The 26387-nt window shown below is 46.8% G+C and overlaps 1 protein-coding gene across 1 annotated transcript in view; it reads left to right on the top strand.

Moving 5' to 3' along the window:
- The window catches only part of STX10 (syntaxin 10), a 112619-nt gene that overhangs the window by 59057 nt on the left and 27175 nt on the right, over window positions 1-26387 (top strand). The window contains exon 6 of the mRNA XM_086961907.1: window positions 21536-21642. Within this exon, the coding sequence (XP_086818033.1) occupies window positions 21536-21642 (107 nt within the window). The remainder of the gene's footprint in view (window positions 1-21535; window positions 21643-26387) is intronic.

The following is a 26387-nucleotide window of genomic DNA, read 5'->3' as shown; positions in this document are numbered from 1 at the left end:
AGCTCCACCGATGCACCCACCACAGCTCCACCGAGGCACCCACCACACAGCTCCGCCGAGGCACCCACCACACAGCTCGGTCGAGGCACCCACCACACAGCTCTACCGATGCACCAACTAAGCTCTACCGATGCACCCACCACACAGCTCCACCAATGCACCCTCTAAGCTCCACCGATGCACCCACCACACAGCTCCACCGATGCACCCACTAAGCTCCACCGATGCACCCACCACCCAGCTCCACCGATGCACCCTCCACACAGATCCACCTACACAGCTCCACCGATGCACCCACCACCACCGATGCACCCACCACACAGCTCCACTGATGCACCCACCACACAGCTCCACGATGCACCCACCACACAGCTCCACTGATGCTCCAACTAAGCTCCACCAATGCACCCACCACACAGCTCCACCAATGCACCCACTAAGCTTCACAGATGCACACACCACTCAGCGCAACCACAGCATCACTCAGCGCAACCACTGCATCACTCAGCACCACCACAGCATCACTCAGCACCACCACAGCATCACTCAGCACCACCACAGCATCACTCAGCACCACCACAGCATCACTCAGCACCACCACAGCATCACTCAGCACCACCACAGCATCACTCAGCGCAACCACAGCATCACTCAGCGCAACCACAGCATCACTGGTTCAAATATGTTCTTTCAATGTTTCAAGCTGTTTTCTAGCTTTCACGCTTTATTACATATCACAAAAAAATGTTAATATTTCACTTCTGTTCTTGGATTTTCGTCACAATAAAAACACTGAACATAATCTTCACAAAAGTTATTTACAAAAGTTTAAGCTATTGCCATTACAAAATAAATAAATTTTTAAAGTATTAATTATTTAAAAAAATGAAAAGCCATTGTTATTTGTAATATCAATACATCTAAGTCACGTAAATACAAAACATGTTGCATTACAAATGCTATAGGTGTCACATTTGCGAAAGTTATAACTATTGGCATTGTAAATGACAAAGCTATTAATTTAGCTATTTTAAAAAATAACACCTAAATAAAAAAAAATCATTTATAAGACCAATAGCTCAAACTTTCCTAATGCGAGCCCTATTGCATTTCCAATGCTTGTTTTGTGTGGTTGTCCACGTTGACCATTTAGTTCTATGTCTCTACTTGAATGCATGGTCCCCATCTTTAGATTCTTTATTTTCACCATTGGGTCTGGAAGCACGAATGCGAGATCTGGGTAGAAAAGCAGGAAAAAAAGTTTTAATTGGAAAAATACTGAAAAACACTAGATTAAGGTGAAGAGTCTTCAGCTACCAACGGACATGAAGGGGAAACACAAAAAGACACTGAAGGGCCCACAAGGACATTAACAGCATTGGACAGAGAATGAAAAGAGGGTATGGAGCACCCCTTTTCAGGTCTGTCCTAACTACCATCACAAATTCACACGATCTGTAATCTATTTGCTGAGGGACCATCAATCAAGAGGACTGCAAAGCATGTTTTGACTTTCAATCTAGGATGCCGAACGTGAGGGAGAAGAAACCGAGGGCCCACCACATGATAGTGCTGACGCAGAAACACTCCCCAGGAATGAACTAAAAGGAGGGAAACCTGGAGGGAACAGAACGGGTGCACTGAAAATCTTCAGACATTGAAAATAAAATCTCAGTCAAACAGGAGAAGGCGCTGAAGAAGTCGACCTGTGAAGGGCCACAAGTGTCGTGAAACTACACAACAGGGCTTGGGCACTGAGCAGAAACAATCTGAGTCGAACCACTCCAAAACCACCCATTCGCCAAAGGTTTTGATACTTGAGGGTAAACAAAAACACAGAGAGCCTCACAGATCCAAGATTAAGTATTCTGCTGATGGCAAAACCTCAAATCTTGCCTCAACCCCAAAGGGCAATCGAGTGGGCAGGAGCGAGAAGAAAGTTAGTGAAACAGAACTTTCAACACCAAAGAAAAGAACATCAAACTAAAAAGTTGAGCGAAAGAAACAGAGGCTTAAAGTTGTCTTTGCTTCCATGGAAAAAGGAGTTTGATAATTCCGTAAAGGTATACAAGATCCCTAGCCTTCCTCAAGGTAAAGTTCTTTTAGCAAAAGAACCAAAGATAGTGCCACCATAACTGGAGGCTCCAGCTGCACCTGAACCTACAGAGGAGCCAATCTTGGAGATCTATGAATACAAAGGGCAACCCAGTGAAGGTCCGGTTGAACAGGAGTTCTTTGGTGGGGAAGGCTCAATATATGAAGGGTGGCAATATGTTGAAACAGACTCCCCAGAAGAGGAAGTAGATGCATATCCCTCAAGAACCTCCCCACCAGATGAAACTCCCACATACAACACAGTCATCAAGAGAGCTGCAGACCAGTATGGAATAAAATTAGGAGGTTCAGCCCAAATCCTGTTGGGGCGGGGGTGGGCTCTCATGCCCTCTGAAAGGAAGAACTAATACATTTCAATCCTACCTAGCATTCTGGACCACGGAAGGGAGGCTTTTAAGGAGCCAGCTGTTGATAAGATAGTGATCGCCAGAGTTTAAAGAAAAATATAATCTATCTTCTTAAGACCTAGCCTTCATTAGGGGTGGTGTGAAGGTAGACACCATTATTGTAACCACAGCTCAGAAAAGAGCAAATACACTGACAAACCAAGGGGCCACTTCCCCACAATAAAAGCTAGTGTACAGAGATGGCAGAGATCAGTATAGGGAAGAAATTGAAGATTTGATACAACATCCTCCTGACCATTGTAAAAAAGAGCAAAAAGTGTGATACTGGAGGGAAAGACCAGTTTAAAATCGGCGTTGGATGCAGGAGAGGCTTTTAGAAGACCATTCTGTTCAGGCAACCCTTGAGGAGACTTGCTTGGTTGCAGGTGCCTGGTTTCAAGCAGGAAGTACAGGCGGTAGTCATCAACATGCCTTTCACTGCAGTTACCCTGACTGAAAATGTAGTGGATAAGGCTCTCCAGAACATGAAACAAATTATTACAAGATAAGTGAGAGCTTTTTAATCCAAGGGACTCTTTAGAGGAGCACACACTCTAAGTAAAAGCCCTCCCACAAGGGGAGGGGTCCAACCAGTAGCAGTGCAAGCATCTTGTGTGAGGTAGAGGATCAATCTCAAGGCGGATAGGACCGACCTGTAAGCGACTCTACACCAGGGGTCCACTAGCAGAGTGGAGGGGAGAATCAGAGAATTACTCTGACAATGGTGTGCCGTCACTTCCAACAAGTGGATTCTAAACATTATCCAACATGGAGACTATATCAAACTACTAAAACATCCACCAAACGTCAGCCCAAAATGAAAGCTGATCAATAACAAAGAACAAAGTAGCCTCAAAGACGATTTCAAGGATCTATAGCGCAAACTGGTGATAGCAGAAGAGTTCTAGTAGAAGACATGAGTTGGATGTATACTGCGTTTACATCCTCATACCAAAGCCATACAAGACTTTGAGAACCATTTTAGACTGGAGAGTCTTTCACAAGCACGTCAAGACTCAAAATATGAAGGTGATGACTTTGCAAGAGGTCATTTAACAACTGAAGAAGGGAGACTACTTGGCAACTATAGACCTCCAGGATGCATACCTACAGAAGCTGATGAACAGCGGACACAAGAAAATACTTTGTTTCGACATGGACCAGGTACCTTACCAGTCCAGTGTTTTGCCATTTGGGATAAAACCTATCACCAGATCAGGGGCATCTAGTACATTAAAGCGCGCAATGTCCCACTAATAGATATGCTCTCTTTTTTAAAAGTTCAATATACCTGGGTCGGACTGCCTGGTTTGAGGTTGGAATGTGGGTCAGGCAGTGGCAGGCCGATACTGTGCGCATGCTCAAATTGTTGACAGTATTACGTACGGCTTACCTTTTAGCAGCCCTTTATTCCTATAAAAGAGAGGCACTGCTTTAGTAGAGCATGGGACTGATGTAATGAGGCTTGTCTAGGCGCTGCTGGCTGCAGCTCTGCATCATATGTCACAAGTGCTCCATCCCACATTCAACAGATTCCCTCAGTCTGCTTTCAATTTTTATTACAATGCAAACTTCCTGATAATTAGCAAAATAAACTGTCTTTCAGTCAAGCGGCGATTGGGAATTCTTTTAATCAAATTAGCTGCATCGTCAAAGGAAATAGTCTTCTTGGAATCGTCTTTCCTAATTATTGTTTTTCCACCTGCTGCTAAACCCTATTCATTGGCTACACACACACACACATGCAACAGCGCTATACCAGGTACACATTTCTGAGTTACGGCTGAGCCTTGGGATCATAAAAACAGCAGTATCTTTTGTTTAGTCTAATACATGAGTTGCCAGTACTATAAAAATAAATACTCCTCTGATTCAACAGATTTCTTCTTCATTGAGCTGTTGAATGATTTTAAAGATGCTGTTTAAGCCATATATCTGACTATTACGCAGTTGTAAAAATTTACAAGATACGTTGAGCATTAGTTTGCTTTAATATTTATACGATTCCTGCCTCCTCTACAATCGAGCTTGCAGATGGAAACTGCTTTAGGACTGCAGAATAGTAAGTGTTCTTAATACTTCACCCTCTAAAGTTGAGGAAGTTGCTGCAACGTTGCCTTCAAAATCATATCTCTTTCGAGGATCGAGGCAAAGTGTGGATTTAATTGAAGATGGTCACTAAACCATTCACCTTACAATGGAGCCAAGTTAGTCTCATTCACGATTCCATTCAGTCTCTACTTGCTACACAAGAAAAGTGAATCCTACACCAATTGGTGAGCTGGAAAAGATTGTATTGATAAATGAGCGCCTGTGACCTTTATTAAAAACAAAGGCTGTGCTCCACTAGCATTACTACTGCTACCACATTCCATTTTTCGTCATGTCTTGCGTCAGGGTATATTAATTACTAATACAAATACACAATGCTTAGGGCAAACTCGGAAGTATCAGAATATTTAATGAGTACCTGTTCTGAACTGACTTTTAAACCGATAACGTTTCATTTAGTTTATTTGGGAAATATGTAGTTAAACGCACCACATTGCTTTCTAAAAATGCTGCCTGAAGGTCTTTCCAACTCACTTCAGGAGTTCTGGAATCACCCGCAAAACCTGTCCGTTTTGATTACGCCAACATTTTAAAACTTCACCAGCCGCCACTTCACCAGAGTGTTCATAAAATGTCTAGCATGTGAGGTGGCTCACCTGAGAGCGAGGAGGATTCATTTATACCCATAATTAATCCTGGCATTAACAGAACAAATTCACCTTTACCAGAAGGAGCAAGCTCTGACAGTGAAGATAGCGGGGAAAGTGATGAGTATAATGACTTCCTGCATTCCAATAAAAACTGCACATGAGACCATAATATGAGTCGCTACAGAGCTAATGGTCACATGCGGCAGTGAGTTGGGAGTATGTATTGGTTGTAACAGATACAGTCCACAGAGAACTGCAGTGGTGTAAAGAAACCAACATTATGATTCAGGCCATTCAAACTTCCATCTCCTGCGGTCATCATCACAATTTACACCTCGCATTCGCAGTAGGGGGGCCCACATTGGCAAACAAAAGAACAGAGGCCTGTGGAGTCAACAAGATACAGTAAGTCACATAAATGTGTTGAAATTCAAGATGGTCTTCCTAGCATTGAAAGTGTTTTAAACACAGATAACAAGAAGTTTAGTACAATTCAAGATGGACAACTCAGCACCATGTTTTACCTCAACAAACAAGGCAGGACAAGGTTACATGGACTCTCCACGCTAGCACAGGACATTTGGACATGGGCCATACAGAGACACATGACACTGGTGGCAATACATATAGCAGGAATACAAAATAAAGAGGTGGACAGCTTAAGCAGCCAAGCAAGTACCTTGTGATTGGGAGCTGAAAGAACAAGTGGTAGATAATGTATTTAGAAGTGCAGTACACCATGTTCAGATCTTTTTTTGACCCAGGAAAAGGCAAAATGCAAAAACTTTGCAGCCAGATTCACAAACTACCGGTCACTGGGCAATGCCCTGTTGATAAAATGGCCAGGGAAATCTGCATACATCTTTCCCCCTCTCAATACCTTTGACAACCATAGGGAATGGTGAGTGTGTACTCCATAGAAGATCTCGAGAGCTTTTCCAAGATTAATATCCGTTCTTTTAAATTGTGGTACAAAGGACAGAGCTATTTTTCATTGCAGAAAGGTTTTCTTTATTGTTTTTCATAGAACATGGACAGCCGACACGTGTTTCGCCCCCTCATGGCGATTTGCGCCGGGGCTTTCTCAAGGCTAATTCTACTTTTCTGGCGTAAAATATTTTGGTTTCCAAATAATGTCAATGTCCGAAATATCGTAAATATAATTTTTCAGGAACAAGGGTTCTTTTGTTGGGCTAATGCCCTCTTCGGTCCCTGCTCCTAGTTCTCCAACGTCAAAGCGGTTCTCGGGTTTAATCCCAGCTGGGATTCAAGCCGAGAACCGCTTTGACGTTGGAGAACTAGGAGCAGGGACCGAAGAGGGCATTAGCCCAACAAAAGAACCCTTGTTCCTGAAAAATTATATTTACGATATTTCGGACATTGACATTATTTGGAAACCAAAATATTTTACGCCAGAAAAGTAGAATTAGCCTTGAGAAAGCCCCGGCGCAAATCGCCATGAGGTGGCGAAACACGTGTCGGCTGTCCATGTTCTATGAAAAACAATAAAGAAAACCTTTCTGCAATGAAAAATAGCTCTGTCCTTTGTACCACAATTTAAAAGAACGGATATTAATCTTGGAAAAGCTCTCGAGATCTTCTATGGAGTACACACTCACCATTCCCTAAACTTGTTTTCCTACATGAAGCCCAAGAGGTCCAGAGCTTCGAATGTGTCTCCATTCACCAACAAACATAGCTTATTTAAGCGTTGTTAAAGCCTTGGAATTCTTGGACCTTTGCTACTTTATCCACAACCTTTGACAACCATGAAACTAATCTTAATCTGCCCACAAGGGGGGAGACAGACTTGGTTCTCCCACCCAGTAAATATGGCACAGGGCAGAGAGGTACCACTGCCAGTGTGTAAGGACCTACTAACAATGCTGAGGTGCAGGGGGGGGGGGCAGGGGAGACAGGTGTTTCATCCAGAGCCACACACACTCAGCTTGGCATCATGGGTCCTGAGGACATAGAGTTTGGGCACCTACCATTTTGTGTTCACAAGCTAGTGTAATCATACCCCCTGCCTCCTCTCCCCACCAGCAACAGGGATATTCTACATCAGAGGGTGCTTCTGTGAGCTGTTTAAACTGTGTTTACTAGGGACTGTGCACTTCGTTTTCTGACCAGGAGAGGGAGCAAAGTTTTATTCAAACAGTATTGTTAGATTTCAAATTAGTTAGGCATTTACCTGCAGAAGTCCAAAGTGTGATTGAGCCTGTCTGTTTCCTATGAGATCCTGAACAGGAGAAGCAGCTCCCCAGCCCCCAGCCCCAGGCTAGCAGACAATTGGCTATTCAGCTGCCTGGCAACTCTGAGCCCTCCCCTCACACTTGCCACACTGGTGGGTGTCTCGGTGGAGCTGTGTGGTGGGTGCATCGGTGGAGCTGTGTCGGTGGAGCTGGGTGGTGGGTGCATCGGTGGAGCTGGGTGGTGGGTGCATCGGTGGAGCTGGGTGGTGGGTGCAATGTTGGAGCTGTGTCGGTGGAGCTGTGTGGTGGGTGCATCGGTGGAGCTGTGTGGTGGGTGCATCGGTGGAGCTGTGTGGTGGGTGCATCGGTGGAGCTGTGTGGTGGGTGCCTTGGTGGAGCTGTGTGGTGGGTGCATCGGTGGAGCTGTGTGGTGGGTGCATCGGTGGAGCTGTGTAGGTGGAGCTGAGTGGTGGGTGCATCGGTGGAGCTTAGTGGGTGCATTGATGGAGCTGTGTGGTGGGTGCATTGGTGGAGCTTAGTTGGAGAATCGGTGGAGCTGTGTGGTGGGTGCCTCGGCGGAGCTGTGTGGTGGGTGCCTCGGCGGAGCTGTGTGGTGGGTGCCTCGACGGAGCTGTGTGGTGGGTGTCGGCGGGGTTCCCGAAAATAATTGCATGTCTTTATTTCGTGCTGTCTAATTCCTTCCCCCTGAATCTAAAGCAAGGCCCAAAAGAAAATAAATCTGCGCGTTTGAATTGATCTTTAAAAGTATAAAGCGGCACAGCTTTGATAAAATATGAGGGTTAGAGAAAAGAGAACGTAAAGTATGCAAAGGAGCTGATGAAACATTTGTTTTAAATATTTCAGTAGTTCTACTGCTATAAAATCCTCCAATCCAAAAGTACAGCGTTGTACTGAAATTAGCCAAACAAATATGAAAATTAAGAACGTTTTCAGCAGTTTTACTTTTATAAATCCAATACGTCGTCGAGTAAATAATGGATAACATAAAATGCTTGTCGCAGGAGTTCTAATGAGAAGAGAGAGCATGGAATAGCAGCTATCTGGCAGCCTAGGTGAAAGCAGGGACTCTGCTGGTGCCTGCCTCTCCGCAGCAGAGGCAGGCATGCAGAAATGTCTCGCTGATGTGTTTATCCTCTAATCAGTTCATTAGTTATAAACAACATGACATTAGAAGTTAGGAGGCGGTTGATATAAATTTTTATTTAACTAGTCGATGTTTAATCCGTCACGCTGAGCTGCATAGCAGCGAGAAGGATCTCCCTGACAAAAACCGGTTAGAACTTCATAAAACGCCATCATTGTCCAGGGGAGAAATAAACAAGGAGGGTGTGGGGGAGGGGGGCTTACAAATAGCACGAGGCCGGCGGTGTGGGGGGAGGGGGGAGTAAAGGAAAGGGCTAGGATAGGGAGAAATAATAAGGGGTCTTGTAGAGGCTAGACATATGAGGGGTGAGAATGCTAAGGAAGGAGTAATCTAGGCCGAGGCAGGGAAGGGGCTGATCAGGGTTGGCAGGTAAGGATATGAGATTAGAGAGGGCGGGAGGATTTGTGAAAATATTTGATCCATGCTGGTAGAATCTATTTCGGTAAAACTGCGTGCCAACACTATAAAGCCAAGCTCTGTGTTTGTTTTGTTACCCTAAGGAGAGGGACTGAGAAATAATCGGGGAGTTAAGGGTCACAGTTTTACAGGCGGAGGCTTAATAAATCCGAAAAGTAAACCAGCAGTTTTTATTTATTTTCTTGTGCTCTCGTTATATTCACAGCTAAATGTGCTTTCCCAGCACTGGTTTCCTGAAGAAGTCAAGGGGGCCATCTATTGGGTAAAAGTAGAACTGTTTACCGATGTGAGATTTCACAGAATTCCATCTGTTTAATGCAGCGTCTTTCCATTCACCCCGTACTCCGTGATATGGGTTAAACGTGTTATTTCTACACCAGCAACCTGTCCGTCCGTAACCTGAAGGTCACACATTTGAGCCCTGCTGAGCCCTTTAAAGCCTTTTATTTTTAATCGGAATATTATAGAAAATGACTAGGAAGAGAGCATAAAAGGAGACACGGCGCGAAACTGAAAGTACGGCCAGCCGGCCGTGAATAATTAGGGGAGAAGCGCACGCTGAGAAGCTGCCTTTGATGTGGTAATGCGAGGCAGGCAGGCAGGCGGCTGGTGGCATTGTGCACTCGCTTTTTAGGGCTTGCGCTTGCGCAATGACCTAAAAAGCGCACATGCACTGCAAGGAATCGCCAGTGGAATCGCCAGTGTTTAAACTCTGTTTAAGCCACTTTAGAGCTTCGCCAGCTATGCGCATGCGCATCAGCAGGCCAGCCCTAAAAAAGGAATCTAAAGATTGCAGGCACGCAGAAGGGCTTCAGGGACTTGCATCTGATGTCTTCCAGCAAGGTACACAGTACCAAATGGTTGACTGCGATGCCTACTTAAATAAATATAAATTAAATAAATAAAAAGAGGGGTGTGGCCTAGCGGCGAAGCAAGATGGCGGCATGCTAAGAACTCTCCGAGGCTAGCCCTTTCTTCCCGCATACATCCGTCTAATGAATCTGTGATCCAAGGTCAGAATCGACTATCGGAAGACCTGAGGAGTGAAACGAGCCCAGGATTGGGGCGCTGAGACTGTTAAATCCTGAGAATCGGCTGCTTCCAATCGCGTCTTACTGCCTGAGGAGAGCCGGGACCTAGAGTGATCGGGTACCCTGGACCGGCGCATCGACTGGCAGACTTCACCTTGCAGCATATCGGAGGGGTGCCCGAGGACCTAGAACAGCCGCAATTCGGAGGGGAGGCAGCGGCTGCTCGGACGAGTGAAGTGGGAGACAGTCCTGTTGTGAGCACCGGAGTAAAGCTGCACTCCCGACCTAAGGCGTGATCGGCCATTGGGTCTGAGGCCAGGAGGAAATACCGAAGGGCCACTCGCCTGCAGAGGATGTGAGCTACGAAGGCCACATTATTATCCGGTTTTCGGCCCCATAAGTAGAGGTGAGCCCTGCATGTGATCTCCCCGCATAACAATTGGTGTAGCTGCGGTGGCATTCTGGAGGCCGTGAGAACCTGAAGTGTGGACGGGGATCGGGGATGCAGGTGAGAATAGCGCTGGGATCGCTGCAGCCCCCCCAACGCCGAGAGCTGCAGCTCCTGGAGCGCACACAGAGACTTTATTGGGGTAACCTCTGCCCAGTTGCCCATTATGCTGAGTAATAGCACCGGCCCCACTCGACGCCACAGCGGGTGAAAGGCACATGGTTGGGTGGCTGTGGGCAAGTGACTAGTGCAAGAGCTGACTGGGGGAAGTCCAGTAGTTGAACCCGCAGGAACAAGAAAGGGCCCCACAGCACCGGCACCCGCTGTGAGACCACGATACTGCCAGCGGCTGAGGTGACGTAACGGGGAGGAGACGTACTAGTCTAAGGGGATTACCTGAAAGCTGGAACCAGCCCGCCATCTTGGCCCGGCCATCAGTAGACTGTTCCCGGGAGACCAGCTGGAAATATCTCTCACCATATAACGCCCCGCTGTAGATAACCAAGACCGTGCTGCAGTGGTACACTGGACAGGAGGGAACTGGCTGACACGGCCCACCTGAAAAAGCAGAGGGGCAAGCGGCAGATCTATTTGTGGAAAGCCTGATCACCATCCACCTTCAGCCTAAAGGCCTGTCCAATATCTTCATCGTTGAGAGAGCCCACAGGGTAACGGGAGGGTCACCAACACCAGGGGCCCCTCCTCGTCTCATACTGGCCAGACTTTTGAACTATCATGATAGAGATATTATATTGCAGGCAGCCAGGGTAGCACTTCCCATATGATTGGAAAACATGGAAGTCCGCTTCATTCCAGACTTAACTCAGGCGGTTCAAAAGCAGCTCAGATCATTCTTAGGGGTTAAAAAGAGATTGAGAGACAAAGGCCTTAAATATGCTATGTTGTTCTCGGCACGTCTTCGGGTGGAGGCCGGGGGGATGACCAGATTCTTTGAGGCTCAGGAAGACACTGCCGATTGGCTAGATGGGTGGAGACACCCAACGGATCACAGCTCCCAGAGAGACTAGGAGGTATGGGGGCCCCAGCCATTTGACCTGTGTTTTTGGTTCTGGTTGTGTCAATAACAAACTATGTGGGGTGTGTGACATTGCATACAAATACGAGGCCGACCCACTCAGGGGGATCCATTTACATTGTGTATTGGGAGTGGGGGAGGGTGAAGGGGAGTGTACCCCCAATTTTCTTCACTTAGTTCAACTTAAGGGCGACAGGCACTCTACATTGCAGTATTCATGGGCAGTTCGGAGCCCAGAGTACAGGGGAGCGGGAGGAAGTTGGGAGGGGTTAACGCATAGTTATAGGTTTTTATGGCATCATCAAGGCATCATAGTCCAGCAGCACAGGCACATTGGTGACAAGTAAATGTCTATGAGTACGCAATGGGACAAAGGGTTTAAATTGATGAGCTGGAATATTAATGGTCTGGGAGACAAAGTGAAGAGAACAGTGGTGCTACAGTATATCAAGAGACATGCCCCTGACATAGTGCTACCGCAGGAGACTCATCTGTTGGGAAACACGTGTAAAGCCCTCAACAGGTGGGGATACAACCTTATAGCACATTCAGGCTTTACCTCGGGTCGAGAGGAACAGGTATACTATTTAGGAACTCCTTTCCTATGACGGGCAAGTCCAATGGGTGGACACGGGGGGAGATATACGGGCATCACAGGGAAATGAGAAGGAAACATGTTGACCCTCATGTCGGTCTATGTGCCGCCGGGCCTCCAGGGACCTGCCTTTAAGGACCTGGGCGCCAGTCTGCTGACTGTGCCAGAAAGAATCCTAGTAGTGGAAGGGGACCTGAATGCGGTGGTTAATGGCACCCAAGATAGAAACCCTCCACGAGAGCTCCACCCCTCTAACCGTTGGCTGACTGACTTTCTGGGGGCTCTGGGGTTCCAGGATGTATGGTGATCTTTTCACCCTGACACCACCCAATATACCTATCTCTTGGACGCTCACAACAGCCAGTCAAGAATAGACTACTTACTGGTTCCCCCAGACCAATTGACACACATACGAGAAGTTAGGCACATGGCGAGGGGTATATCCGATCACTCTCCGTTATGGGCGCAATTTGTGGTGGGCCACCATAGAGTGGGAAGGGTAGCGCCCATCAACCCTTGGCATCTCCCCAATCCGGTAGGTCGCGAAGCACTGCACACCGCGATTGAACAATACTTCCTAGAGAATGTGGGGTCGGTGAGCTCTCATCGGACACTATGGGAAGCATTCAAGATGGTAGTCAGGGGCCAAGCCCTTTCCCAAATAGCGGGGGTGAGGAAAGAGAAGGTTAGGGAAAAGGAAGCGCTAGAGACAGAGATCCTCCGCTTGGCAGAAGAAATAGCAGAGGGACCCAACCCAGACACCCTACACGTCCTAAAGTTGAAGAGGGATAGCTACAAGGCATTAGTGACAAACAGAGCCAAGGAGTTGGGAAGAGAGACGCTAGGTAGAATATATGATCAAGGGGATAAAGCCGGGAAATTGATTGCATGGTTAGATAAGCAAAAGGTGGCAAGCAGATTGGGCCAGAATTAAAAGACAAGGCAGAACGCACAATCACAGATCCCCAGGATGTTGCAAATGCATTTGCGGCCCACTTCAAACAGATCTTTTCCTCACAGAACCCCTACACACTACATGACTCTCGGGACCTCCTACGGGATATAACACTGCCTAGACTCTCAGCTTTGGAGCTGGAATACCTAGAAGGGGTGCTCACGGCGGATGAGGTGGCACAGGAAACCATGGGGCTTAAGTCTGGGAAGGCATCAGGACCTAATGGTCTGCTAATTGAGCTATATAAACTTAGACCAGACATTCTTGCCCCCCACTTGTGTAAAATGTTTGAGGAGAGTAAAGAACATGGGGAGCTGCCTCGCGATCAACAGATCATGACTCAGTGACAATTCACAAGGAAGGTAAGATTCGGACAGATTGTTCCTCCTACATGCCAAGCTCCCTATTGAATGCTGAGCCTAAGATCTTGGCTAAACTCCTCGCCAGTATACTGATCAAAGTCATTAATGATTTAGTACACCCAGACCAATCCGGTTTCATGCCCCAGAGTAACATCGCATTGAATTTACACAGAGTACACAGGGTGATGGGGAGGGCGGCAACCATACAGGAGGAGGCGATCTTGGGATCTCTGGACGCTTCCATGGCATTCGATCTGCTCGAATGGCCATATCTATTTGTGGTTCTCAAGAAAATGGGTTTTGGGCCCCAATTCATCCAGTGGGTGCAACTCCTCTATTCTAAACCACTGGCCCAGATAGTCGTAAGCAACAAAAAATCGGAGGTGTTCAGACTCGGCAGAGGAACTAGGCAGGGATGCCCGCTTGCTCCCCTCCTGTTTGCCTTGTACCTGGAACCCTTGGCCTCCTAAGTGAGAAGGGACCTGGTGATACGAGGCTTTAAATGGGCCGAATCGTGGGAGGACCGCATCGCATTGTATGCAGACAGCATACTATTGTTCCTAACATCCCCAATGGCCTCGCTCACAGCGGTACTGGACATTTTCGCCATCTTTGGCAGATACTCAGGGTATTCAACTAATTGGGTCAAATCAGTGTTATGCGTCTAAAGGGACCCCTTACTGGCCTTCCCAGGAATTGCCCGATACAGATCACTACACAGGGCTTCAAATACCTAGACATCTATATCACATCTGATCCCGCGGGTATATTTGCTCATAATTTACTCGTCCCCTGCAGAGATTGAAGAGAGATTCAGAGCATTGGAAGACACTTCCGCTCTCTTTGCTGGGCAGAGCATCCTTTTTCAAAATGATGTCCCTACCCCGGTTCCTATAAGCCCTGCAAAACTCACTAGATTTGGTTCTTGCAAGCTATTTTAAAGAAATAGAGAGCCTACAACGCAGCTTGCTCTGGAATGGGAAGCTGCGTATAGCCCTTCCTAAATTGAATCTCACCTGGTACGATGGGGGTATTGCCTTCCCTGACCGTAAAAAATATTATTGGGCAGCTCATCTGACGGCCGTTAATCACGGCATTTACAGACGGGTTGATGATCCGGGCTATGCGATGGATCGCTGGTTACTATCTGAAGGGAACTACAATCGAGCGCTCTATTCAAGCGCCGGAAAACACCGCCTGACTGGACCAACCAAGGACTCGGTGCAAGTTTGGCAGGCGGCTAACAGAAGTCTGGGGTGGGATCATAGGGTAATTCTGGCTACTTCATTATGGGATCCAGAGCTGCTTGGGAATCTGTGATCATCTAAAGGCTTTGACAAGTGGGACCTCATAGGTATCTCAAAAATCGGCAACCTATGGGTAAAGGGTGAGGTCAAGTCATTTCCATCCCTGCAACAGGAATATGATTTTGCTCCCACAGAATATTTTAGATACTTGCAGGTTCGACACACTTTGCAATCCTGTCTCCAGAAGGAAGAGACCCCCCCTCTATTCCCCACCCCTTGAGGATAGACTCCTTGATGGCTACTTATAAACAAAGGGAATTTCACTCGCCTACAAGAAGTTAGTGAATCACTCTGGTGAACCCCTTTCGAAACTGCAGGAAAGTGGGAAAGGGATGGTATAATACTTGATGATGAAGACTGGGCAATAGCAGTAACTTCACCACGTGAGTGGCCATTGCAGCAAGGCTGAGGCTAGTACAACAAAAAATCCTGCACCGGAGCCCACTGACCTAAAAAAACACACGCATCACCTGGGTTACATTGGGATTGATGATAGCGAAACGTAACGTTGCTCAGAAAGGGGGGGCAGCACAGGCACCTTCGGTCTCCACCTGGAAGAGGGATATGGATTGGTGCATGTTCTGTGAAAAGTATGTATATGTGGCTAGGGGATGTCCCAAAAAATGGTCCCGCATTTGGAACGACTGGAATGAGTATAGAGGGAACATCTGTATTCCGCCACTGGTACCAATCAATCATCAATCAATCATAACACTTGTATAGCGCGCTACTCACCCGGAAGGGTCTCAAGGCGGTTGGGGGAAGGGGGCCGCTACTGCTCGAACCTCCAGGTCTTGGGTTGTCTCTTGAAGGCGAGGTGGTCCTGGGTCAGCCAGAGGTCAATGGGGAGAGAGTTCCATGTCTTGCCCGCCAGGTAGGAGAAGGATCTGCCTCCGGCGGTGGCTCTTCGGATGCGTGGTACGGCGGCGAGGGTTAGGCTAGCGGCCCGTAGCTGGAGGGTGGGCGTGTGGAAGGTCAGGGGGTCGTTGAGGTACTTGGGGCCCAGGTTGTGGAGAGACCTGTGTGCGTGGGTGAGGAGCCTGAACGTGATCCTCTTGTTGACTGGGAGCCAGTGCAGGTTCCTCAGGTGGCCGGAGATGTGGCTGCGTCGAGGGATGTCCAGGATGAGTCAGGCGGAGGCGTTCTGGATGCGTTGTAGTCTTTTCTGTAGCTTGGCTGTGGTTCCGGCGTAGAGGGTGTTTCCGTAGTCCAGCCGGCTGGTGACGAGGGCCTGGGTGACAGTCTTCCTGGTTTCGATCGGGATCCATCGGAAGATCTTGCGGAGCATGCGGAGGGTGTGAAAGCATGAGGAGGAGACGGCGCTGACTTGTCTGGTCATCGAGAGGGAGGAGTCCAGGATGAAGCCCAGGTTGCGTGCGTGGCCTGTCGGCTTGGGGGCGGTGCCCAGGGCTGGGGGCCACCAGGAGTCGTCCCAGGCGGAGGGTGATGGTCCAAGGATGAGGACTTCCGTCTTGTCGGAGTTCAGTTTCAAGCGGCTGTTCTTCATCCACTCGGCGACGTCTTTCATCCCTTCGTGGAGGCTGGTTCTGGCGGTGTCGGGGTCTCTGGTGAGGGAGAGGATCAGCTGGGTGTCGTCGGCGTAGGAGAGGATGTTGAGGTTTAAGATGAATAATTGTAAACATGATGCAAGTTACCTACTGTTATGATATCGTGTGCTAATATCTGAAAAGATTCTTGTCATGACAAGAAATGAGAATGTACTGCGATCTGCCTTGTGATGTTGATTCCTATCTATACTACTATTATAAAGGAAGAACTTTGAACCTTTGAGGCGGGTAAACTCAGGAACCACAGCGCCAATCCACACACCCGATACATCGTTGTAATCGTCAGGGTGTGCAGATGGACATAGGCTATATAAACGTAATAAATATACGTTATTTAAAAAATTTACCGAAAAAAAAGTTGGCCCTTGAAAGCAGCGCCGGCCGCGACGTGCGTGCTGACGTGAGGAGCGCGGGGAGGAGCGGCATCCAGGAGCGCGAGGAGGACTGGCGGACATGGCGCGGGGAGGAGCGGCGTACAGGCGGTGAGGAGCAGCAGACAGGCGGTTAGGAGCGGCGGACAGGCGGTGAGGAGCGGTGGACAGGTAGGGAGGAGTGATGAGCGGCGGATGGGGTAGGTTATTTATTTATTTAGTTAGGAGCGGTGAGCAGCGGAAAAATGAAGCAAAAATTACTATCGTGAGCAAGAGGAAGCAAACGGAGCATTACAATTGTGAGCCAAACGGTGCATTACAGGAGGAAAAAGTTACGTGTGCAGGTTACAAAAGCGTACAACGTGAGCAAGAGGAAGCAAACGGAGCATTACAAAAGTGAGCCAAACGGTGCATTACAGGAGGAAAAAGTTACGTGTGCAGGTTACAAAAGCGTAGAAAGTAAACATAGAGGTATAGGAGGAAAAAGTGACGTGTGCAGGTTACAAAAGCGTACAAAGTAAACCTAGAGATATAATACTGCAATATATGGAGGAAGGCTCTGGGGGACCACGGACAACGTCGGGGCGGGCGGGGGCCCTGAAGCCTAATTGCTCCCGGACAACGCCGGGACGGGCTGCTAGTTGTTAATAAAAAGAAATTTAAAAAAGAAAAAAAAAGACTGGTCCTGAACCAACCGTTTCATGGTGGAAAAATGTGTTGCATGTGAATCCCAAAAATTCTTTAGGCTACAAAATTAAAGGTAAGTAACCATTTTGTTCTCATTTAGGAGGATGAGGGTGTATTGCTTCACAGAATGTTGCTCGGGCTCCAACATTTGATTATTCTCCTTTTCCTTTGCAAATCCCCCTTCTGCCCTCTCCCTGCCACTAATTTCACCTTGGCATTTACTCATTATGTCAGCCCTACAACTGCTTAGTTGACTGAGATATTTAATAAATCTTTGCTGCATATCTATGCAACTCATTTTTCATCCCAGTAATGGGTGAAATGTTTCCGATCTGGAGAAAGTGTAATGTTGCAGAGTTCTTTGGCTTACTGACTCCCCTGATAAGCCAAAAGCCATTGCTACTCCAATCACTTAAAATGTTATTTAACTTTCTCATGACTTGAATTACTTTTAAGGAAATAAATACATATGTGAGACAAATGTAACTTTAGTACTACAGAGTTATGTTTTATATGTATATAATTTTATTTGACACACTGGACAGAAAGTCATCTGCACAGCTTTGCAAAGAATGCTGCTAGGGGCACATTCAGTGATGCACCTGGAGGTTACTCTCAGTCAGTGAACTGGTAATCTTCCTAATTGTTCATATTGCCTTTGCCAGGTTCATTGATTCATATAGAGTGATTGCCTCTGCCTAAATAATGACAAAACTGAAACCCTCTTTTGTAAGCCAGTGGTGCTAGCTAGCCCCAATCCCAATAAATAAAACATGCATTTTGACTGTGATTCTTGATTGCAATCTCTCATTTACATCTCCCCATCTACATGCAATCTCTAAGACAGTAGTTCGTCATCTACAATAGCTGATGCTGCTCTCCGAATGTGTCCCTATTCCTCACCATGGTTATGTTACATTTGATTATTGCAACAAACTGTCAGCATTACGTTTTAAGAGCTCCATAGAGTTCAGAACTATTCACCTGTTGTTTGACCTGAAACTACACAACCACATTACACCAGCTCTCAAACCTTCCATTGGCTCCAAGTAAAAGAGCCATATAATGCACTTTGCCTTGAACATAAGCTACTCCATGTTTTCTAACCAATCTATCTTGCAAGATTGTTTGTCCCATATCAACCTGCTGGAGACCTCCGGTCCACCAAACTTTATTATTGCCGACCTAACTGTTGAGATACAGGATAAACTGCAATAATCTGTCCAAGTTCTGCACCCCACCCTTTGCTCCACCCTACCTCTATATGAAACTGCAATGACTACCTTGAAGTGACAAGATCCTAAAGACTCACCTTTTCATCTTAGCATTTAAATAAACATGCCTACTTCACAGTAGCCCTCATCTGATTGATCTTATTTTCCCGCCGTCACACGCTTAAGCCAGACTTCGCCTCTTCACTGAGCTTCTCATGAGGCTTGCTCTTTCAAGTATTTGTCATATAGTCATTTATTTGATAGAGGGCAGTCTCCCTTTACTGTCCACTACTGTTGGATGGTACTGTTTCCAACTCTGGGTCTAGTAGTTGTACTAAATTACAACTCTTTACTGTCTATTCAATGCACTCATACCCCAAAACTCCAGAAGGACACCCACCACATAGTGGTTACTTGCGGTTTTAATAAAAAACTCAAAATAAAATAAATCTTGACAACGCTAATCAAGCCAGGAACTACACGGTTGCCCCATTTATTCTGGTCAGAATGTATAAGATGTCAGAGTGGAAGAGCTTATCCATCATCTTCATCAACTGAGAAAACTGAGCCTGCACGTCTTGCCATCCTAGTGCCCTATGTGTGTCTGTGCCTACATCATCTGTCAATCTTGGGAGTGTAGAGAAATCTGTACTTTGACCCTTGTCTTGGGGTTCCATCACATAGGCAGGAAAATATTGATCTGTATCTGCAACCATTAGGATCTGGTTTTAAGGGCAGGAAGATGCTGATTTTTAATGCTGCGGTTAAGACTTTTTGTCCAGAACAGAGTTGAGCTTGTCACTCCAGTATTCTCTGTGGGTTCCTCTAACCTGTGGATGTTGCTACCATTTGAAAATGTCAACTGTGATTGGTCTTTTGAAGCTTTGGGCCCTTGCAGTTGTAGCCCTCTAAAGGGACACCTAGTGGATATTGGCCCACTTGCCAACCACAAACTCCAATGTAGTTGAGTGGGCATTGGGCTCCAGTAAAACAGACTTGTGCCCCTCTACATTCGGCACCTGTGACTGCATACCAGTTCTTATGTAACATCCCAAAGAGTGCCAGGAAGTAACTACAGAAAACCTTTTTTTTTTTTTTTTTTTTTTTTTACAAGGTTGGGAATCTGCTTAGAGTGTTGGGTTTTTCAAATTCATTAGCAGAAACCATTATCAAAAGCTGAGCCATTATCTCAGTGGGACCAACATATATGTTACAAAGCTGTCTGGCACCATTGACCCATTAACTACCACTGTGACACACACACACCTCTAAGCTTACCCTAGTTCCTCTAAAGTTTCCCAGTGGGCTATCATTGGCCATGGGACTCCGTGTAACCAGATTTCTATTGTCTAGCGTATAGGAGCTATAAACACTTGTGTGATTTGTTCTCGAGCCCAGAAGATGTTAATTGCGTTTCTTTGTATGCCATAGTTTTAACTGTACATAAGTTAAAATCTTAACTCACATAAAATCGCTCCTTCTCTCAGGTAGCGACCTCAACATGAAACTCGCTACCAAAATGTTTTGAACTCCGCCTTCCTTCCTAGCGTTCAAGAAGCAGTTAGACATGTACTTATCCATATCCTGTCTCTTGGATAAATCTATTTTGTTACAACCACCTTCCCTTTCCGTACAACTTCTTTCTTCCGGTTTCCATCCTCAACTCATTCTTGCCACCTTTTTCTGCACTGCAGCTTGTCGTTTTGCTGTTTGTTCACTTGTTTACAGTTTATCCTTTCAAACCATTTTATGTACTGGTCTTATGTTTTGAGGTAAAGCGCCTAAATGCCTCTGGGGGCTACCATGCAATATAAGAATGTTACATAAACAGAAAGTCTCTTTCTTTGAAGTACTGACTCAACATTCCATTTATTTAATATTATCTGTTGTGTTACAATGCATTCTCAGTATATAAACCCCACCTGTTCCTGTAGCTAGCCTTCTCTGTTCAAACTGGCTAAGCTAAGAGATTCAAGCACTAAAAGGGAGCGGTTAGTCATTTTAAAGAGTGGCGCATCAGGGGCTTTCAGGCGGTACCCTACACCTGACGCTTCCACACAAGATATCTGTACAGTGTTCATTATTTCAAATCAGCTTTTTTGCAGTCAAAAGTAGCACAACTTTATTTTTATTTATTTATTGTATTGCCTGTGCGCCTCTGCACTGCAGTTTGTGGATTGTAGAAAAGAGGATGCAAGGCCCTTGCCTTTCACAGCCAAGTTATGCTCAGCTGTGTGACGGGGCTGTCCCAAATTAATTTGACGATGTCAGACTGGTCGAGCCAAGCCCAAAGCACACACTTTTAAGTATTCTGAATCTGCGCTGAGTTAAAGAGAGAGGGACAGATTGATATTATGAATATTTCTTCTATTTTGAGTACTTGATAAATTCAAGAAGAGATTTCCTTAACTCTACTGTTCAGCTTCCTGAATTCATTGGACATACGTTAATATTTATCCTCTATACCCAGATAGATTACTCGCATACATTGCAAGAACACTACCAAAATGTTGGGTATTCTTTCACAAAGATTAAAATGTAAATGCTGATAGTTTGCTGCGATTATGAATGGATGGGGGCCAATGTTTATCTGCCGAGAAGTGATACTACTTAACTCGGACTTCCAGTTCTCACAAGTGCAGCTTTGCAGTTTTCTAGCAATGTTATAAACAGGCATGTGAAAGGCATGTTACATCACAGTGGGAAACTGCGCATTTTATCAGCACCCGGTCAATTTAACCTGTTGAGCTAGTTTAAGAAGACATGCGCCCAGGAAGTGCCTGTCTTGTAATACATCTGAGACAGGGCAATAGGCTTATGGTCAGAGATTCAGAAAGATGGCTTCTATGGATGTCTTGGGTTAGCTGAGCTTTGTACAGGACAGTCCTCCCTGCTTTGGGCCTTTGCCGTCCTCCCTGTTGGGGATTAGTCCTTGTTTCCTCTCTAATCTTCCTCTGACGAGTAGGTCTTCTGTTTTGCAGCTTATAATGGAGCAGCAGGATGATCAGCTGGAACTCGTGTCGGGCAGCATCCGGGTCCTAAAGAACATGTCTGGTCGGATAGGGGATGAGTTGGATGAGCAAGCTGTGTAAGTACAGGCAAGAGTTGCTATGAACAGGAGACTGTATACTAAAGTGTTTGGGCGGTGGGGCTTATTTTGCGGTACAAAAGGGGGTGGTGATGGACGGAGCATCTGAATCAATCAAACACTCACACCCAGTCAAAAGATCTGGGTTTAATCCATCACCGTTCTTTAGCCCACTCTGCCACCCCAGTTCAGACATGGCTATATGCAAATCAGTCTGACCCTGTGCCTCATGGGAACAGTCCAGCCCGAACTACCAAGCCATGTCTTCCCTGGACGGAAACAAGCTTCCGAGGACCGGTTTCTGGCATTCCAGCTGTCTTCAGCCCGGCTTGCTTGAATCCAGTGGCAAAGTGAGCAAGGGACTCACGTCTGAGCATACCCTGCCACACTTATGGTGGCCAAAAGCGGTACAAAAGGGGGTGGTGATGGACGGAGCATCTGAATCAATCAAACACTCACACCCAGTCAAAAGATCTGGGTTTAATCCATCACCGTTCTTTAGCCCACTCTGCCACCCCAGTTCAGACATGGCTATATGCAAATCAGTCTGACCCTGTGCCTCATGGGAACAGTCCAGCCCGAACTGCCAAGCCATGTCTTTCCTGGACCGGAAACAAGCTTCCGAGGACCGGTTTCTAGCATTCCAGCCGTCTTCAGCCCTGCTTGCTTGAATCCAGTGGCAAAGTGAGCAAGGATCTCACGTCTGAGCATACCCTGCCACACTTATGGTGGCCAAAAGCGGTACAAAAGGGGGTGGTGATGGACTGAGCATCTGAATCAATCAAACACTCACACCCAGTCAAAAGATCTGGGTTTAATCCATCACCGTTCTTTAGCCCACTCTGCCACCCCAGTTCAGACATGGCTATATGCAAATCAGTCTGACCCTGTGCCTCATGGGAACAGTCCAGCCCGAACTTCCAAGGTATGTTTTCACTGGACCGGAAACAAGCTTCCGAGGACCGGTTTCTGGCATTCCAGCCCCCTTTTGTACCGTATTTTAATTTTGCAGCATTAATCCTTTTCTGAATTCACATGCTGTGCATCTATTCCGTCATCTAATGATTGGGTCCTGAATTGTGTCTTGTCCCCCTCTTCGATCTTTTTTTTTTAGTTTTTTGAGAGTGGGCATCATTGACCACAATTTGGTGGCAAGTCCATCCCCTGTGTGATATCAGATGGTGCCCAAGAAGTTTCTGTGTGTGGTCACCATATTCTGATTCTTTTTTCCACCATTGTGTATGGAAGCATATCGGAGGAGCTCTAAAGAATTTTGGAAGATTAGCAGAGATGAGCGAGAAATAGTCGACCGAAAATCAGCAGACGCTCTGAGAAACACCGAAGAACAAGGAGGGGAGCATACTCAACCCTGACGGAGGGCCACGTGCTGAAGAATGCAGAGGTAAGGAACAGCTAAGGGAAATGGGGGACACCCCCCTTTAAATTCTTCACAAACTGCCACCACAAGTTTGCACAGAGGAATCCACACCTTTTGAAGGATCACAACACTGAAGGCTGTGCCGAATATTGTACCGAAGTCTCTCAAGACGAGATTGAAACCGTAACTAGCATACTAAGCCATGGATGGCACCCACAGACAACAGGAATCCCTGAAAAACCTGGACCTCTCCTGTGATGTCGAGGAAACATCAAAAAAGCGGAGCCAGCACTCGGGGTAGATTTGGATGCAGGTGTCGAGATAGCAGAGGCCGCAAAGAAGGCAGAAGGGACACCAAAAGGACCAAGCAGTGCATGGTAACAAAAGACCGTAAAGCCCCCGGAACGACTTCAAAGTCGAAACACTTAATGACCGAATCTCTGTACAAACTACAATGAGCCACACAGGTCCTGACCAAAGGACATTGATGGTGGCAAGTCTTTGCACCAACACTTGATGCTAGCAGTGGCAAAGATGGGAACAACGAAGAAGGGAAGGAGGCAAAGGACAAAGAACCTGTTGCCCCGAAGAGGAAACCCTCTTCGACCACCGACGCCGAATGCTCGCTCGATGTCTACAGGAAAAGACGTTGACTTGAGGCTGAAGTTGGGGCGCTCCTGAAATGTAAGAAGGAGTTAGACAACTCCCTGACGGCATTCTGCATCCCCCACGAAACCCTTGGAGTCAAGAAAATAGGGTGAAGACCTAATGGACATCGAGGTGCCCATCACGCCGGACCCACACAAAAGGGAGCAGGAAGACCGCTTTGAATAAGAGAAGGGCGAACCCTCCTCAATGGAGAGGTAGGACCAATTCGAGGTCGAAGGGCAGGATGTCGACTCCGCAATTCCCCCAGGAGGTTGTCGACCGCTATCCCTCAAGGTCCTCGCCCCCTGACGACCTGTGCGTGTAGATTTGTACAACGGACTTATCAAGAGGGCGGCAGACACGCATGGGGTCCAGCTCAAGGAAGAGAGGGAGGGATCATGCTTCCTCCTCGAAAACGTGATCTCATCACAGAAGGCAAACCTGTATCGATCTATCTATGGTTTCCCGTATATTGGACCATGGTAAGAAAGCTTTCAAGGACCCTGCCACAGCCAGAGCAGTTGGTGTAAAAAAAATATATACTCAATCCGCTCAAGACCCTCAATACATCAAGGGGATCGTGTTCATAGTAGCAACAGCCAGAAGGAGGAATAACGCTCCCACAATGGGCCCACCACTACAGAAGGAGAGAAACAGAATGGACCTAGTGGTTAAAAAGATAGCAAGGGTATTAGTGACCCAATGGAGAACTGCAAATTCCAGTGCACTCCTCAACAGATATGGCCACCAGCAATGGGAGGAAATGGAAGGACTCCTGCATAACCTTCCAGAGGAATTAAAAAAGCAAGCGAAGGCAGTGATCAAAGAAGGCAAGAACACTGCAGGTCCTGCCACAAAACAGCACTGGACGATACGGATATCGCCAGCAGGCAGATGTGCACGGGCTCCACCATCAGGAGATGTGCATGGCTCAGGGTGTCTGGATTCAAGGCTCAAGTGCAGGCATCCGTCGTAAACATGCCTTTCACAGGGGAAGCCCTCTTCGGGGCAGCCGTGGAACAGGCACTCCAGCAAATGAAAACGGATAGTTAGACAGCCAAGGCATTAGGGGCCTTACATTTCTAAGGCTCTTTCAAACAGGGTGGAACCTCCTAACAGGCAGAGCAGGTGTTTTGCAAATCCCACAGCAAAACAAACAACAAGGTCTCGGCTAACGAGCCATGCACCAGCCTGCTCAACAGTGGCAAAACCAATGAGGCAGCCCTTACCTGGGAAATCCAGAAAAAGAGAATAACCTGCAGAAGACAAAGCAAGTGACTCTACCAGCCCACACCCCGCACATAACACCATTGCTGGAGTGTTTTAATAGGAGAATTCATCCAGGAGTGGAGGTCAATCACCTCGGACAGCTGGATCTTAAACCTAATAAGACACTGTTTCTGCATAAAACTCAGACCACCAAGTCATGTTCCTCCAAAGGCAAGAACCGTAAAGGAACAGAAATTCCGAGTTGCAAGTAGTAGTCATAGAACTGTAAAATAAAACAACACACCATAGAGAGAGTCTCTCCAAGGGAGGCAGGTGGTGACGTCTATTCATCGTACTTCCTAGTACCGAAACAAGACTTGACACTGAGACTGATTCTAGACCTCAGATACCTAAACAAGTTCATTTAAACTCAACACTTAAAAATGGGAAAGCTACAAGAAGTAATCCCACTCCTAAGGGAGAACACATGGCCACCCTAGACCTAATAAAAAACGCCTACCTACACATTTCAGTGAACCAGAGGTACAAAAAAAGACCTCCGATTTGTCCTAGACAAGGCATACTACCAGTTCAGAGTGCTTTATGAAATGCCTAACAGCAGTGTGGCAGCACACTTGAAAAGGAAAGGCAATCCTATCTACCCATACCTGGACAATTGGCTAATGAAGCGAACTCAAAAGAAAAATGCCGACAGAGATGTGTAAAGATTCGGCACCACCCTACACTGCCTACGGTTCACCATAAACCACAAGAAATGATCACCACTTCCTGAACCGGTGAAGGTGTTCCTGGGGGCAACCCTAGATTAAAGATCAGCACATGAATATCGAGTCTCCAAGAAGGCGACCGCAATAACAGAGCAAACTCGCCTCGCCTAGAATACTAGAAGGGGCAGTCTCGGATAGTGAAGATTGTCATGAAAGTGATGAGCATGATGGCATCATGCATCAGCCTCATACCGTATGTAAGACTACATATGCGGCCCATACACGAATGGCTCTGCAATGGATGGTCACAGGCAACTGGGATGATGTAGTGGTTGTGATAGTAGGGGTTCAAAAGGAAATAGAATGGCGGAACCCAACCAATATGAGGCTTGGGCAGAGCTTCAAATTACTGGCTCCCATAGTGACCACAACAACAGGTGCATCCCACAAGGACTGGGGAGCACACATTGACAATATGAACGTCTCTGGATTCTGGAGTCCTATGAACGCCCCTGAAGCACATAAATTACCTGGAACTAAAGACAGTCTTTCTAGCGCTGAAAGTATTCCAGGTGCACATGAGGGGACAAACAGTGCTTATCCAGACAGATAACACAATGACAATGTTCTACCTCAACAAACAGGGAGGAACAAAGTTGTTCCCTCTGTCGGGACTAGCGCAGGATATGTGGAACCCTAGTAAAAATACACCTCCCGGGGAAACAGAACATAAAGGGCAGATAGGTTGAGCAGACAAGAAAACGCCTCCCACAAATGCGAGC

Source organism: Lissotriton vulgaris, chromosome 1_1 (genome assembly GCF_964263255.1).
Source record: "Lissotriton vulgaris chromosome 1_1, aLisVul1.2, whole genome shotgun sequence".
NCBI classification, from domain to species: Eukaryota; Metazoa; Chordata; class Amphibia; order Caudata; family Salamandridae; genus Lissotriton; species Lissotriton vulgaris.
This window is presented reverse-complemented; position numbering and strand designations above follow the sequence as displayed.